At 41.6% G+C, this 17,906-nt stretch overlaps 1 protein-coding gene across 1 annotated transcript in view; it reads left to right on the forward strand.

Moving 5' to 3' along the window:
* The window catches only part of ZNRF3 (zinc and ring finger 3), an 83,649-nt gene extending 66,352 nt beyond the window's left edge, over positions 1–17,297 (forward strand). The window contains exons 3-9 of the mRNA XM_072142211.1: positions 10,124–10,198; positions 11,242–11,373; positions 11,511–11,621; positions 11,825–11,992; positions 14,075–14,177; positions 14,554–16,125; positions 17,185–17,297. Coding sequence (XP_071998312.1) covers positions 10,124–10,198; positions 11,242–11,373; positions 11,511–11,621; positions 11,825–11,992; positions 14,075–14,177; positions 14,554–16,125; positions 17,185–17,210 — 2,187 coding nt within the window. The 3' untranslated portion in view covers positions 17,211–17,297. The remainder of the gene's footprint in view (positions 1–10,123; positions 10,199–11,241; positions 11,374–11,510; positions 11,622–11,824; positions 11,993–14,074; positions 14,178–14,553; positions 16,126–17,184) is intronic.
* Positions 17,298–17,906: the final 609 nt, after the last annotated feature.

The following is a 17,906-nucleotide window of genomic DNA, read 5'->3' on the forward strand; positions in this document are numbered from 1 at the left end:
TCAGCACGCAGCTCCTGGAAGCTGGATTATACGGAGAGTGTAGGCTGGCGGCTGTGCAGTCTTTGCTCCGATGCTGGATCTACTGCGCATGTGCTGAACTTGCGCTTCACGGGCGAGTGTGCACAGCTACTAGGAGCTGGTAGGCAGATCGCAATAGGCTACTGGGGCATGGAGTAGCCGCATCGTGTACCATCAGCTCCGGCTACTCCACGCCCCAGTAACTTCTTTGGTAAATTTTCATATTGGGGTAATTAAAAAATTATAACGGCGGGGGGGGGGCTAAAGGTTTATCCCTAAAAAGGGCTATTCTAGTATGGGTTAGATGAACCTGCCAGGCGGTAGGTTTCCTTTAAGTGGAATCAGTAACCTGGCAGGAGCCCAGTGCTGATGTGTAGAGTTGGGATAAGCCCCAGTAATGTGGTTTTCTTACTGAGAATTTTTATTTTCAAAATGCAGACGGAGCAGATTTCCGTGTCGCTTCAGAGCATTATGTTTTGAGATGGCTTTAGGATTTCATAGAATGTCTTTGATTGGGATGAAAGGGAAAAAGTAAAGTAATTTAAAAGAGAAGAATTTGAGAGCTGTCTCGGTGGGAGAACAGCGGGTGATCACACAAGGCCTATTTCCCTCTTGGCTCGTCTTTACATTCCTTCCACTATGTGTTGTCTAAGCTGCTGGGCTTCTTACTGGAGTATCTTCTGCGATTGTAACCATGGTCCCTGGGAAGCTGTCCTTGGCCATTTGTTCCAAATAAAAATCCACGGCCTCTGTCCCAAGCAGAGATATCTTCATGCAGACAGCGCATTTTGCATGTATTCTACACTGAAATGAATAAACTGTGCAACGCATAATAGTTTTACCGGTTTTATAGTATGTATTATGTATGTAGTACATGTCGTATGTATTATGTCTCATTTGATTTACTGCCCCCTTAATTTGCCATATTTTTGCCATAATAAAGGGAATTATACTTGTTTCCACCTATTGCTTAAATCCTGTAAATACCACAGTTTCACACAGCTGAAGGTTTGCTGCTCAGTGTATTCAGTCTCTGTGAGCTACACTGCCTAATACACGCTTCACCAAATTTTATCAAACTATTAGGATAGCAGAGATTTTTTTTTCTCTCTTGATTTATTTACCTTTTGAGTGTCCCCCATCTATGAATTCTGTCTGATGGGATGTGACCACGTGTATGAGCTGACTGCTCGTACCGAAAATTATAGAGCAAGTCCTATCCCTGCCGTGTTCCTTGTGTGAGCAGACCTTAAAGGCCAATCACACACTGATCGCAACAATGGACCATGGGTTTGCCCTCTGATATTGCACATATTCGTGTGCAGGTAAACATAGTGTGGTGTGGAAATGTTTTCTTAGAAGAACCTTTAACATAAAAAATGTTTTTGTAGCCAAACTTTCCACCTTGAATTTATTTGTGGCTTCAATTGTAAAACAAAAGGAACAATTTTATAACTCCAGTCCCTAATCACAATTGTCTATTTTTCAGTGGAGATGCACTCATGAAGCACAGTGCTTATTCATAAAAATCTCTAGGAATAATGGATGATATCCTGGTCTAGAAAAATTAAAGGGGTTATCCGGGTTTAAAAAAATTTTTATGGCCGGGCTGGAGAGGGCTTGTTAAACATGATAAACAAGTACTTACCTCCTCCAGTGCTGCCGATGTCCCGCGCCGCGGCCGGTCTTCTCTGTGCGCCGGTTTCATTACACCGGCGCACAGGGAGCTTCCGGCCGGCCGGATGCTCCCATGCGCACCATCTCCCAGCGCTTACAACGCTGAGAGATAGGGACGGATGGGAGGAGCCGTCCACATCGCGGACCGGATTGTGCGCGGCTTCCGTGCCCCTGTAAACAAACAGGGGCACGGATCGAAGGGACCGCGGCGCGGGACATCAGCGGTGCCGGAGGAGGTAAGTCCATGTTTATTATGTTTAACTAGCCCTCCCCAGCCCGGCCATAAAAATTTTTTTAAACCCGGATAACCCCTTTAACCCTTAGTGTACGTCACCACCATTTCAGCTGCTTCTTTCCTCTTGGCACCTATTTGTCAGATTTTTCTATTTTTCCTCCGGAATATCCGATGCCCTTCTACTGCACTCCAAACTAAAAACAGTGGGCCACGTTTATTACAGTGTTTGCACTAGTTTTCTGAAAAGAACACTATAAATACATGTACAAGCAGTTTGCACGTTCTTTTCAAAGTGTGTGCATCAGTTTTGCGTAACGGCTGCTCTGTGTCCAAAAAGACAGAAAAAATTTGCACCACGTTAGTGCTAAGTCAGAGTTTGTTCATGCTGCAGAATTGTGTCACACGTCAGTAACAAAGTGCACACTTCCCGAGCAGTACAGGGGGCGCCAGATTTAATGAATGTGCTCCAGTTTTGATGAATCTGGCGCAATTTGCACACTCCGCAGTTAAACTGCACTAGTTTTGATAAGTGTGGGCCACATGCTCATGCAGGTAACTCTCCAGGAAAACGGGCTCCGTCATTATCTATGGGAGCCCAATCTCTGTTTTTGGAATGGCAGGGCTCATGGTCAACTACATCTTCATTCTGATCTTCTTCACTGCAGTAGTGCACTTTTTTTTCTTTTTAAAGGATTTATAGAACATGTTAACAGAAGAACACTATGCTGATCATTCTACAGTAACAGGGAAACCAGGTCTGCATCCTGTAGTGACTGACCCCCATGTCCCGGCCCCCCTCCTCCGCGTTGCTTTTTATTTCTCCTTTATGTTTTGCAGCAGAAGAGGTTGGGAGTGCTGCCTGCTTCCTTCCCTTTCATCAGCGCCGCCAGAATGACCTGTGAATTGTACATTAACCACCCACTGCCTCTGATCTGTTAATCATTAATCTCATCCGTTAATGCTGCAAGAACCAACAGGGTTCTCTTGTCTCCTGCTCTGTGTTCTCACCGCTCCCATCTCACCCACAATGCTGGGGTCGCCTGAGGAACTTGGGAAAGAAACTGCCTGAGCTCTGTGACAAAGTCAAGAGACGGTGGCACCTATAAGATCAGGAACAAGGTGTTTATGTAGTTCAGGAAAGATTCATAAAAGCTCTTCAATCTACATATTATCACTCCATAGTCCATTTGTAGTATGTGACTTTTTATTTCTGTGCTATTGATTTTAGATCAAAAAAAATTGCAAGAAATAAACCTGGTGGATTAAGTTTTCTTCACTTAGTCCTCCAGTTTTTCCAGTTACTAGCTCAAAGCATTGGCAACATTAAAGTAGAGTGAATGGTAAAGTGTTCCAGTTTTCTAAAGTCTCCTGTGGTCTTGTAGTTTCTTCATACACCAGGGATCGTTGCCTCAAAGCTTGGAAATCGTGTCTAGAGGGGTCTGCAACCAGATGCATGTTTGTGTATTCAGCCATTCCTGCTTTATTCTCACACAAAAAATAATTTTCATATAAACCCAAGTGACTTAATAGGCTTCGGTGTGTGATATATAAGGAGTTAGGATTGGGTCTTGTGTGCTTGAGTTCGACTAATCAATGAATGGTGGTAATGAGGGTACAGGCAGTCCCCGGGTTACATACAAGATAGGGTCTGTAGGTTTGTTCTTAAGTTGAGTTTGTATGTAAGTCGGAACTGTATACTTTATTATTGTAGCCCCAGTCAAAAAATTTTTGGTCTCTGTGACAATTGGATTTTAAAAATGTTGGATTGTCCTAAGAACCAGGATTAACACTAAAGCTTAATTACAGACACCTTTGATAACTGTTATAGATGTTTATTGTAGCCTGGGAATAAAGTACAGTAAATTCCCAAGTAGGGGTCATATGTAAGTCAGGTGTTCTTAAGTAGGGGACCGCCTGTATAGTCTTTGGGTGTGAAAATGGGTTATTCTGGCAAGAAATATGACACTGGTAAAATAAAATAAAGGACCTTTGCACATTGGAGTGCAAGGAGCATCATAATAATAATAATTCCTTTATTTATATAGCGCCTACATATTACACAGCGCTGCACAGAACTTGTCAAATCAGTCCCTGTCCCCAATGGGGCTCACAATCTAATCGACCTACCAGTGTGTTTTTGGAGTGTGGAAGGAAACTGGAGGAAACCCATGCAAACACAGAGAGAACATACAAACTCTTGGCAGATGTTGACCTGGATTGGATTTGAACCTAGAACCCCAGTGTTGCAAGGCTGTAGTGCTAACAACTGAGCTACCGTGCTGCCCTAGCATAATTGACATTATGGGGGAGATTTATCAAGTGTCTGAGTAGAACTTTTCTAGTTACTCATAGCGACCAATCAGAGCTCAGCTTTTATTTTCCCAATAGCTGTTTAGGAAATTAAAGCTGAGCTCTGATTTGGTTTCCATGAGCAACTAAAACTGTTCTGCTCTCAGACATTTATGATAAATCTTCCCCATATGTTTGTTGGACCCTGAGTGTTCACCAAATGCATTCAGTGTATCAATCATGTATTTGCAGGAGAAACCATGTTGCCATACAAATTACTTCGACCATGGTCGATCCTTGAATCTCAGACCTTGCAGGGCCGGATTCCTTGGATTAACCACAGTGCTGCGTTATAGAGATATAGATAATAAATAATAATAATTCCTTTATTTATATAGAGCACAGATTCCGCAGCGCCGCACAGAGCTTACCAAATCAGTCCCTGTCCCCAATGGGGCTCAAAATCTAATCGACCTACCAGTATGTTTTGGAGTGTGGGAGGCAACCGGAGGAAACCCACACAAACACAGAGACAACATAGAGATAACAGTGTGGTGCTGCTATTTTAGGGACCACCCACATCTGAATAAACCCTTAGAGAGATTGTCGATGGTCTCAGTAGGCTAGGGGTGTCAAAATACAACATCTGCCTTGTGGTTAGATTTGGAGCCAGGCCGGTCAACCCAAGTTCTTGTGTTTTACACCTGTGCAGTAGGTGATTCTGAGCAATCCAACATTTACTGCTAATCTATGCAGGTGGTGTACATTGGGTAGGTAGTCTGATGATATTTGCAGCTGTGCTCAATCATTTCATTGGCTATTTGTGCTGGGTGTCTTATACTGGAGAATAAAGTCTTCCCTGTCAATAGTTGATAATCTGCCCTTCATCATGATAAACAGCCTGTGACAAGTTGTGTTCATTGCTGTACAAAGCTGAACCAGACTTTGATGCATCTGGATACAATTTATTATGAAAAAAACATCTTTTTGCTCTGGTATTTATAATGGCAGCAACGTTGTGAAATATCTGCAATAATGTAGCACGGTTAAAATGTGCAGGGGAGGTGTTACATACCTGAATTCCTTTGCTCTGTATTCACTGTACGATGCCAATGACCAAGGGACACAAACACAAAGCGTGGTATTGACTAGCCCTGTGCCTGGAAAGGTCACTTTACACCATCTCCCCAAATATTTCATGTCTGATACATGAAGACGTCTTCTGTTTAAAATCTAGGACTCCTAGCAATATTTGGCCTCTGCTCCCATTGTACCTTAGTGTACACAACAAGAGCCATATACTATGGAAAGCGTTCCCATTGCTAGCAAGAGTGGGGGAAGCAAAGTCACTGCCAATATAAACACTCCAAAACTTACTGGTAGGTTGATTAGATTGTGAGCCCCATGGGGACAGGGTCTAATTTGGCAAGCTCTGTGCAGCGCTGCGGTATCTGTAGGCGCTATATAAATAAATTATTATTTATTATTATTATTATTCTATTTCATCAAGGAATAATTCATCTCCCATGAACCCACTTATTTCAGAGAATACACACACTTCTCCAGCTCCAGGAACCACTAAAGACTATGCAGAAGGCAATTTTGATCATAGATATGGTCTCTGTTTCCAATGGTCTTATCTTACCCAAAAAAAGACCCTTTTTAAGTCTGGGTCTAAACGACCTATATACTCTGATGCTACATCTCAGCAGATTGGCTGCTGGCAAATCTGTGGAGGATAATCCATTCAAAGTGGAGGAGTTCAATGCATAAAATGTGTAATTTCTATGTTTTATCACTTTCAGAAGTTAAACTGTATACATGTAATTTTTATTTGTCTTGATTTCCCTGCTCTGCGAGGTAGTTCCCCACATTTTGCACAATAGTATGAGGTCTCACACCTCAGCCTAAAGGATGTTTTTCTATTGTGTTGCTCAGGTTTCGCTGCACATCATTGCAAATGCAAAGCTGAGAAGAAGGGAAGATGATGCAAGAGTGCACAGGGCCGGGTACATGGACTTTGAGTGTCCTTGACGTTCAGTTAGCGCCCTGTTCGTGCAAGGCATATTTGGCACACAGAGTTATGCTTTTATTTTGTGCCATTATGTAAGATTCTTATTTGACCATGAGTTTTGGTGCATGATCATATTTCTGTCTTCTTCAAAATGCTTAAAATTTTAGATGATTAGTCAACATTTCTAAAGTTTCAGTGGTTTGTATTTGCTTTGTACTTCCACACCCTGTGAGAATTTAGAGATGTTCTGGACACCATTTAATGGAAGTACTGGTGTATGGTATGACTGGGTAATGTAGCCACTTTTAGAAGTTTTTGGGTTTGCCATCTGAACCTGATTCTTTATCTATCAATGAGTTACTAGTGATTATCCTAGGAAGACCGTTACTAAGTTGTCATTTCTGATTTCTGTTTTTCGGGAACATGAATTTGTGTTGTGCCTGTGCCGAGATGTTCCTGTTTCACACATCTAACAAAGGCATTCTAGCCCATCTTCCATCATTGAGTTTGACACCCGTTTCTCCCAGTAGACCCTCACCACTATGTTCTGATCTTTTATAGATCTTTGATGATTTCTGTCTTATAAATTCTTGATGTGACAGATCAGAACATCTGAGAGACCCTGCTCCTGTGCAAACTTGACATTCCCAAGTGGATAACATACTATGTGATGGTTTTCTCTCCACTTATATGTTTCATCTTCCAGTAAACTCCACCATTACCAACACAAGTCTATGGAGATTCTGATCAAGTCCGCAGTTTTATTGCCTGGGTCCATGTCTCCTACAAAGGATCTTCCACCTCTGTCTGTCCCTTCTTTCGCAGACTCTCCCTGTACTCGTTGGTGCTTGTTATTAACTCATTCATAATTAAGAAGCAAAGCGTCTTGTGTGGAAAAGGAGTTCAAAAGATTTTTTCTTTGCTCCACCTTTCTTCCCTGGGGCTCCCCTAAAGCCTGACAACATGGGCGGATTACTAGGAAGAGTACTCCTTATTAACTACTTCCCATCCATGAACTCTTTTTTGGCTTCAATGACTTACACACTTATCAATTCACCATTTTTCCGAATGGTGTAGTAGTTTTCTTCCTATAGTTAAACTATTGTACATTTCCGTTCAGTATACAGGCGGTCCCCTACTTAAGGACACCCGACTTACAGACAACCCATAGTTACAGACGGACCCCTCTGCCCACTGTGACCTCTGGTGAAGCTCTCTGGATGCTTTAAAATAGTCCCAGATTGCAATAATCACCTGAAAATTGTCTGTAATGAAGCTTTATTGATAATTCTTGGTCCTATTACAGCAAAAAAATTTGAAACTCCAATTGTCACTGGGGCAAAAAAAAAAAATTGTCGGGAACTACAATGATAAAATATACAGTTTCGACTTACATACAAATTCAACTTAAGAACAAACCTACAGTCCCTATCTTGTATGTAACCCGGGGACTGCCTGTAATAACTATACCTGTATAAAGTAATCAAAGCCAATATTGGGCCCTGTTGAGGTCTATGGGAGTTTAGTGCCTGGATGCTAAAGTACAATATCTGTCTTCTGTGTATAATAATGTGAGTCTCTATGTGATCTATTGGCTTAGTAATTTTATCTGTACCCCCATTCCTTAAAAGTATTGTACAGGATTGTTATCTTCCTAGAACAGCACAATTTCTGCTCTCACATTGGGGCTAATTGCACAAGACGTGATACAGTGGCCCCATTGTTGGTGGTATCGCAGTTTTCAGTTTTATAAATGACTTGACTGAATGACTTTTGTCAGATGGAACAAAAAAATCTATTTTATTTTCATCTTCAAAACTCGTTACAACACCTTTAAGAACAAAGAATTTAATGGGGGTGTCCAGCAAATAATTGATATTGTTTGTGTAATGAAAAGTTATACATTTTTCCAATGCTTTCTCTCCTCTCAGTTTCCTAGATCTCTGCTTGCTGCCTGTCTGCTGGCTTTCATGCAACAGGAAGCTTCATCATTTATTTCCTGTAAATAAACACTGGCCCATGGTCATGTGATGTTGAACAGGTGCACGACTACTAATAACCCACACTTTAATCAAAGTTGCTTGATGCTAATGAGCAATGCACCTGTGTGACATCACATGACCATGGACCAGTATCTAGAAGAAGTTAAACATAAAAGCTTCCTTTAGAATGACAGCAAGAAGAGATCTAGAAAATGGTGGGGGCACTGTGACTGCCGGCTTGCCTTGCGGAAAGGGGCACTGTGACTGCCGGCTTGCCTTGCGGAAAGGGGCACTGTGACTGCCGGCTTGCCTTGCGGAAAGGGGCACTGTGACTGCCGGCTTGCCTTGCGGAAAGGGGCACTGTGACTGCCGGTGCCCCCAAATGGCTGATTATTTAGTAATGCTATATAAATGTAACTACTAAACCTCTTAAGTAGATACAGTAATAAAATGGAGTACAGCGTTTTTAGGGCAACCATAAGGTTTCTGTGGCCACGGTAAAAATAATTTTGACACCTCTGATCTAGAGGATGGCATTGATGAGGGAAACTGACATAAGGCAAGTAACATAAAGCGCTAAAGAAACAGAAGGGGGTTGCTAAGAGAGGGGAGTGAGAATAAGAGCTGGAGAATAGGAGAACAGAGCAAGAGATTGCATTCCGTGCTGGCTGCTGCTTTGATCTCCTGCCAAGAGAACCTGCAAGGTCGGAGCCAGCAGCCCTAAAGTTCCGGATATGTGAGGCTTGTGGAATGCTGGAGTGCATGTATGAAGTGTGTGTAATGTGTTTGATAGGTGCTCTCACCATTCGCACAGCTCCACCAAGAGCACGGTACAAAGTAAAGCACTGTACATTTCAAAGGGATTTCAGACATGTACGACCCATGGATCTAAAAACTAAACTTTAAAAATAGAGGTCTTAAATGTTCCCTTCATTAAACTGCCTCGACCTCAACATTTTTGGAGCCGTGTTGTCTTTAAACAATAATGCAGGGATGTGTTTTTTTTTTTTTTTTTTTTTTTTACAAGGTTTCTATTATAGCCCTCACTTTATATATTTTTTATTTAGTATGTTTTTTTTTTTAGTTTGCTTATATTGTAAGGTCTCCTGCTTTGCCGCCATAGTGTCAGCAGATTCTTAGGACTTGGGTGCTGAAACCTCAGTGTGTGAACATGACCTTGAGTTGCACATCAAATAAGTATTGGGATATCCCAAAAGTTACAAATCACACAAAATATCCTGGGGACATCCTATCATCAGGGCTAGTTATTACAATTTTATTTATGTGTCTACGATATTTAACAGTTTTTACTATATATGATCTTGCATGTCTGCTACTATAACCACATCAAACCATGGCAAAGCATAGATTTACATTAAATTCCACAAATATGATATATGATAAAGAATTCAGAATTAAGAGTCTGGCTTATAGAACATATTTTGGCCAAAATAGAAAATGCAGACTTGTGCATAACTTTATTAATATTGTAAAGTATTATCTATGCAATCCAGGACTCAGTCAGCTATAACCATGTTATACTGTGTGAACAGAATTCAAGATGCCCAGTTTTATCTGTACAGATATTCTACAAACTGTACTTGTGTGACCCCTAGTGGGGAGAAGTTAAACTGCATCTGGAATGTTCGTGTTTACCATACCGGCATATTTTTTTATTGTAAAGTGATTAACACAATATATAATATCAACTGATCAATGTAGTGTTTATTTACATGCATCCCTTGCAGTTAATATATCGATTTTCCATAATTAGTTCATAAGGTGCATTGCACATAAATGTAATAATGGGTTAAAGGCTTTGTCAGACAATGATTGTGGCCAAGACCAACAATGATATTGTATATTGTTGGATGTAGGTTATATTTATTTTCTTGTTTTGTGTTCTAGGCTAAGCGGGCGGTTCAAAGAGGGGCTACAGCGGTCATCTTCGATGTCTCGGACAACCCTGATGCTGTGGAGCAGGTATGTCTAAAGTTGTGGATAATTGCTGGGGTTTGTTTGCTTGCATCTACCTAGTTTTGATTTTGTTTTTTTTAATGATTGTTATGAGCATTGCAAATATATTGTCTGTAGGCTGAAATTACAGCATATTATTTGGCTAATCCCTTAGTTTTCGGACCCCAAGAGTTTTACTGGTTTATGCTGTGACTTATCTTAGTATAGGGACAGTGAGGTCACCAATAATAGCAGTCATCAGCATCATGGAGAAGGAGGCATCAAGAAGTGTAGAGGATTTCAGTGAAAAATACAATAAAGGGGCAGATTTATTGGTCCTGTTCACATGGGTATTTTTAGTTTTATCATATTAGCTTATTGTTGAAACATTTTGATACTTTTGGCATTGTTTTCGTTCTTTTTGTGAAACAATGGTTTGGAGAATATAGGTGTGCCCTCAACTATAGTGAGGGCATCACAGTATTAACTTATGAGTTTTAAATGCTCGGTTTTTGGCTTACATCTGTCATTGGATTTTGGTTTGTTCTTTTTTGGGTAAAGGTTGATTGATCAGGTGCACAGTAATTTTATACCACCTTTGAGAGTTCCAATTTTTTGTGTCCAAATTTGTGGGGCCCATTTTAAGACTTGTCCATTTCTTATGTATTTCAATGAGTAAATATTTCCCTGCACCATGGATTTATGTGTTTTAAAGGACATCTACCACCAGGATGAAGGATTGTAAACCAAGCACACTGACATACTGGTGTGTGCCCCCTCTCGCAAGATCTGCTCCTCTTTTAGCTTCTTATGCCCCAGTTTTTTTTTTTACAAAACGAGGCTTTTAAAACTATGCAAATTATCCTGAGGGGCTCCTGGCTCTATAGGTGTTAATGGAGCCTGGAGCTCTTCAGGCTCATTTGCATATTATTTTAACTTTAAAAAAAAAACAAGAGCATAAAAGAAGAAGCTTTAAAAAGAGCAGATCCTTTAAGGGTGCGAGAAAACCCTGGTACTTTGTCCTGTTGTATAACCATGGATTCATTCAAAACTTTCTTTTTCTCCCGCAGTTAAATCAAGGCTTGGAAGATCCACTTAAGAGGCCAGTTGTGTATATGAAAGGCAATGATGCTATTAAACTCATGAACATTGTCAATAAGCAGAAAGGGGCCCGAGCGAGAATTCAGCATCGTCCACCTCGGGTAAGGTTCTAAGAGATGCCCTTGTTCAATTGTTATGGATTGTCAAGTAGCAAAACAGATCACTGACACCCAAAGGTGGGAGGCTAAGGCTCTAATGTATTTTACAGCGATTGTCTTTTATTGTTTCCTTTTTATAGCAACCTACTGAATATTTTGACATGGGCATCTTCCTGGCCTTCTTTGTGGTGGTGTCACTGGTCTGCCTTATCCTACTCATCAAGATCAAATTAAAGCAAAGAAGAAGTCAGGTATACATTGTTTGCAGCTCTAAAGAATTTTCTTTACAGTTGTATTAAACATGGGGAACAATCTTATACTAAGCAACATCCAAGAAAATTACAGTAGCTTAAAATATGTTTTTTGTTTTTTTTTCCTTTTTTTTTAAAGAACCTTAGGCACCTGTTCTGATGCACCTAGTATGAGTCATAATGACATTAAACTTCTCTTGCAGAACTCCATGAACAGGATGGCAGTTCAGGCTCTGGAAAAAATGGAAACCAGGAAATTCAAAGCCAAAGGCAAGGTGCTGCGTGAGGGCAGCTGCGGCGGCCTGGATACGCTAAGTAGCAGTTCGACCTCAGATTGTGCCATATGCTTAGAAAAGTATATTGATGGAGAGGTAAGGTCCTGCAATTGGCTATGGTTAGAAAGTTCTCAAAATGTATTTGGGCTTGGTTCACATCACATGTATTTTTACAAGGGAGGGAAATAAGTCTGTAGGATTCCTGATTGTATCCCTACAACAGAGGGCAGCAGCGTATCCCACTGTATGCTTGTATAGTGCGATACATCATCCAGTTCTGCTCATCCCCTCTGTAAGCAGGAGGGGTGAACATTGGCAGCATTAGGAGATTCCTTAGAACAGTGATGGCGAACCTTTTAGAGACAGAGTCCCCAAAACCCACTTAGGTATCGCAAAGTGCCAACAAGGCAATTTAAGAGGTAATTTAATATTCCCTGCTTTGTCACAGCTTTAAATCATATTGGAGTCTTGAGGACATGAATACAGTAGAAAGAAGGAGGAAAAATGTGCAATATTATTGTAGCTTCCCTGGCCATGTCCATACTTTCTGTAGTCCCAGTTAGCTAATGATGGCACTGATCATAGCTCATCCCAGGTGGCCTGGGACTGCAGGAGGAGGCCATAGGTCCTGCCTAGTGAACTCTGTGCCAGGGGGAGAAGGCCTGGGTGCCCACAGAGAGATCTTTGAGTGCCACCTTTGGCACCCGTGCCATAGGTGGGCCACCGCTGCATTAGAGGAAACCGACCATAAGACAGAAAGGAAGCTACATCCTGGAATATCTTAGTTGTTGTATTCCTAAGTCGTACATTGCCTTTACCTAAACTCCCCCCCCCCCCCCCCCCCTAACTAAAAACGTACCTTTTGTTTTATACAAATGGACTTTAGAGGCTACTGTGGCTGAAGTCTACTGGAGACTCCATGCATCATTCTACGGCTATTCAGCCCCTTCCCACACATGTGCGGTAACGTCTGTCTCTCTGCCGAGAAGACCCAGAAATCACTGCATGTGCATGGGCACAGGCTGATTAGCTGCAGGAGCCGTGCCTTAGCCCCTGGTGCACGGCCCGGGTTACCCAACGCTCCAGTAGTCTGTTTATTGGCATAAAAGACAGATAAAGTTTTTAGTTTGTTAATTGGGGGGAAAAGATTAGGTGTAGGAAATGTAGGGCTTAATAGACAGAAAGGAAGCTACCTTCAGGAATATCTCAGTTCTTATATGGAAAGGGACATCACTGGAGAAATATCCACTGTGTACGCGAAGCGGAGGATGGGGTGGATGCCACACGGTTACATCCCTCTCCCATAGGCTATTCTGGCCAAGCGTATACTGCGCTCCCTGATTATTTTTCCTCTGGCTCACCTCATTCTTGACCATTCACCCTATTACTTAAAAAAAAAAAAAAAAACTTTTTGGGTGTTAAAGGAAATTTACCATCAAACTCGAGCAAGATGAACCAGGGAGGGACACTTACTCATAGATAAAAGCACTGTGACTGTGGTGATCTTATATTTGTTATCCATCCTATCCATCCTAAAAGCATTTTAAAATTATGCTGTAGGGCTCCTGCGATTTGTTAGCAGAGATCCTCTGTGAGCCCTCCCCCTTCCACTGTGTGCTTTGCTGCTGTGAGACTACATCAGGCAGAAAAAGGGGAAAGTGCCATTCAGGGGAATGAGAGAATCTGCAGCATGGAGGGTCTCTGGTAACACCCCCAGGAGTCCTTCAGCGTAATTTGTAGTATTCTTCTTATATTTGTTATCTTCCTTATAAGATCAACTTTTCAAATTGTCCGAGTGACTCCATACACATAAAATAGCAACCAGGTTTGAACTAATTTAGCAGGATTTTTATCAGTTCTCATAAAGTGTGAGCACCTAAGAAAACCTACCATCAAAATCAAGCATGATAAACCAGGGACACTTACTCATAGATCCAGACACAGTGACTGTAGTATTCTTCTTATATTTGTTATCTTCCCTATAAGATCAACTTTTCAGTCACTCGGACAATTATAGGAAAGGGTCAAAGTAAAGACCTAACTGGCATTTTAAAATTTTACCACTCTGTATCCCTTATTCTCTGATGATTCATCTTCTGATCTATCCAAGATGGAAGCAATGCTTAGTCTAAAGCCACTTTTTAGATATTTTTAACATATTTTTTTTGTCTTGCCTAGGAGCTGAGAGTCATTCCTTGTACACATCGATTTCATAAGAGATGTGTGGACCCCTGGCTTTTACAGAATCATACATGTCCACATTGCAGGCACAATATTATAGGTGAGTATAGCCGTAAGTAGAAGCTCGATTAGGGGTTGTAGATGGACCTGGTTTTAAATTTGGCGGTTGTATCCAGGACTTGGTGCCTGGGGGATCCATTGTTACATCAGTGTTGTAAATGGCAGATTTGGGTGATTATTACAGATTAAACAATGGCCTTCTTGTTACACTTCTAGTTTATCTAGTTTCTTTTAAGTATTTTGCAATGATGACTTTTGACAAAGACTTGTTGCATCACAGAAATTGCTTACTGACCTCATAATCGCTTACGTTACAAGTTTTATGTATGGAAAATGCTTTATTAAATCCTAATTTAAATGGAAGTACTACGTTTTAATGAAAGTGTGGTTACTTATTTTCTTCTCTTATTCCACAGAGCAAAAGAAAGGAGGTCACGGCTCTGTGTGTGTTGATAGTTCAGGCAACCGTGGCCGACACCAACAGCAACAGAGAGTTATTCTCCCAGTCCACTACCCGGGAAGGGTACAACGAACTGGACCTATTGCTGCATATCCAACACGCACCAGCATGGGCCCACATGGAAATCCCATCACGGTACTCACTGTGGAGCGGCCTGTGGAGCCTCCTTTTCTCACCGGATACAGGCCGGTGTCGCTAGATCAGCCAGCTCCAGGCCATCATTGTGATCTGGAACACGCTCCATATCCACAAACTAGTCATGGCTTCCGCCGTTCCAAATATGGAGGAAGAGGCTTTAACACTGCCACCTGTTACTCTCAATATGAAACCATGTACCAACACTACTACTTCCAGGGCCTGAGTTATCCGCATCACCAGGAAACAGCTGGAAGTAGTCAGGTGCCCAGAGGAATAGAGAAGGGCTTGAACCATGCCTTCCAGACGGGTACAAATTTACTATACCAGCCTGCCCCTGCCATGATGCACATGGCTCCTGCATCAGCTGCTGGGAGTTGCTACCTTCATAGTCAGCACCAACATCGCTCAGTATGTAGTGGCTACTTAGCGGATGTACCCTGCAGCGACAGTAGCTCCAGTTCCAGCACCAGCTCTGCACAGGGACATGCCTCATCTAGTGACTCCATGCTCGACTGCACAGAGGCCAGCAACCAAGGAGTATATGGCAGCTGCTCCACTTTTCGAAGCTCTCTCAGCAGTGATTTTGACCCCTATGTGTACAGGAGTCGAAGTCCTGCTAGGACTGGTGTCGGTGATGCCACAGCATGTGGGGGGGAAATTGGAACAGGACCTGGAAGAGGTAGGTCAGACTGCAGACCTCACCAGCCCTTTCCGAATTCTTCATCCCGGGATCGCCTATCTAGCTGCAGCCTGGAGATGAATTATAGCAGCAACTCATCCCTAGAGCGTCGAGGGGCTGCAGTGACTTCTGGGTTAGTCCCAGAAGCCTCTTGCTCCATCTCACAAGGGGGTGGAAGAGACTGGCGGGGGCCTGAAAAGGGCTGCCCTTGTTGTTTTCAGAGGCCTACTGGGGATCCCAGTTCAGACTGCACAAACTTGTATATGGGTACTGAACCCCAACAAGCAACAGCTGCGCCCTCCAGTGGAGGTTTGTACAGTGTTACCTCCAGCCTTTTACACCGGACAGAACCAGGGTCACTACTAGGCCACTCTGCCCGGCCCTGCTGCCTCTATGAGGAAAATCATGGAAGCTGCTACCCTGAGGACTATGCAGTCAGCATTCAGTATGCCCTGGCGGAGGCGGCAGCGGCTGCAGCTGCTGCTGCGGTAGCTGGGTGCGAGGCTGGGCAACCAATACCCATCATTCCCGAGGATCCAGGCTATGAGGGTGGCTTAGATTGTGTGGGACATGTCTCCTGGGAGCTGGAGGGGGATGAAGATGAGGAGGAGGAGGTACTGTACTGCCAAGAAGGACCTTGTTGTATGCTGATAGAGGAGACTCGTGCCTTGTGTCGAAACGCAGGAACAGAGGGATCTGCAAATGTCACAGGTAATAGAAATATAACTTTATCCAACTACTGGGCTTCAAGTCTATATCTACAAATAGTGATGTTGGCAGTAATTAATTTTTAAAGTATGCATTTTATATACTCCTTACTGTAGTATGTAGGGCATTGCATTATATACAGGACATGTAATACTGAGCTGAGAATGACTGCTCCTCTATGGGCAGGTATTGGAATTTTGGCTGTGTACTTGACAGGAATGTTTCTTGTTCCGGAGATCATTACAAGGAGATAACAGTAAATCTACCAGTCACAACTTTTTAGGCTTGCCATACATTTAAGATATTTATCCAACAGCTATTCCTCCCATGCACATGCACCCCAGGGAGATGTAAGAGTATTGCAGCTGGACTCCTAGTGGCATAGTAGTGGGACGTTCCCTGCTTCAGTGGCGGCCATCATTCCCTGAAACTTCTTGTCCCCGGCCTCAGGGATCACAGACATGACATGCACAATGAACACGTTCTTTAAACTGTTTTCCATACAATGTAATGGGGAAGATGTATACAGTCAGTCCATGGCTGTCCCTGGATGTTGGAAATGAATTGTATTTTAGCCCCATGCCGCAATGATCTGTAGGGTGACACCACATCAATTTAGGGCCTGGGGCCTACAGATCATTGCAGCCTGGGTCTAAAGGGAATTACAGAAGCTGCCTCCAGAGAGCTCAATCTATTTGTTATCATATTATGGACAGGAATGGCAGATGATGGGGTAACCTGGGGCTTTACTTTACATTTCATGAAGGCAGTAGAGATCTTTTAATATATGTACATAAAAGTAAGGTGGCCAATCCCTTTAAGAACAAACTTACAAAACCAATCTTGTTCATAAACCAGGGACTTCCTGTCGTCTGAGTTTGTAAATCTTCCTCAATGTGAATAGTTTGTGGGCTTTAGGCTGATGCTGTAGTTTTTTACAGTTTTGCTATCAATATTAATGTGAGTATTACATTTCCCGATTGTGTTTTATCAATATTTTTTATCATCTTTTGTACAGAAATTTTTCATTTATATTCTTGTCTTGTGTCCAATGTTCAACAGGCTGCCACCCCACAGACAAAGACTGAGCACTAAGGATACAAACTACTAGGAATAGATTGAATCTTGTGGAATATATTCTGAACTTGTAATAAAAGAAGAATTATATATATATATATATATATATAAAAAAAGAAAATCACACTTAAAAGAAAAAAATATTTGTAATGAAAGTTGGACTTCGCAATGCACCGTGATCTGGAGACTACCACACAGTACAACCACTTTTACCTGCTTTATTCCCTGGACTCAGCAATTGGATCTGTGTTATTTGTTTAGGTGTTTTTTTTAATCTTTTATTTTATAAATATATATATATAATTATATAAATATATATATAAATATATATTATTTTTTTGGTTGCTGTTTTAGATTTTTTTTTTTTCCTTGTGAGTTTGTACATGCGCAAGAACTGTCTTTTCCTAATGAAAAAAAGAGATATATATTTTTTCAATAAAATAAACAAGAAAATATTAATATTATTTTTATCTGTTGGCTATGAAGCCAGGAAAAAAAAACCACAAAAAGAGCGATCAGGGGTTAACTTTGTTTTATCTGCCTCTTTAAATGACAATTTATTTTGTATTTAAGTTGAGCCTTTGCTAAACAATGTCCTAATTTGTATTCTTTATAGCTGCAGTTTATATTTATGGTGCATTCTTTGTAATGATCATAAGCTAAAACCACTTTTATGTTACAGTAATTTTTTTTTTTACACAAATGTA

This window comes from Engystomops pustulosus, chromosome 1, assembly GCF_040894005.1.
Source record: "Engystomops pustulosus chromosome 1, aEngPut4.maternal, whole genome shotgun sequence".
Lineage (NCBI taxonomy): Eukaryota > Metazoa > Chordata > Amphibia > Anura > Leptodactylidae > Engystomops > Engystomops pustulosus.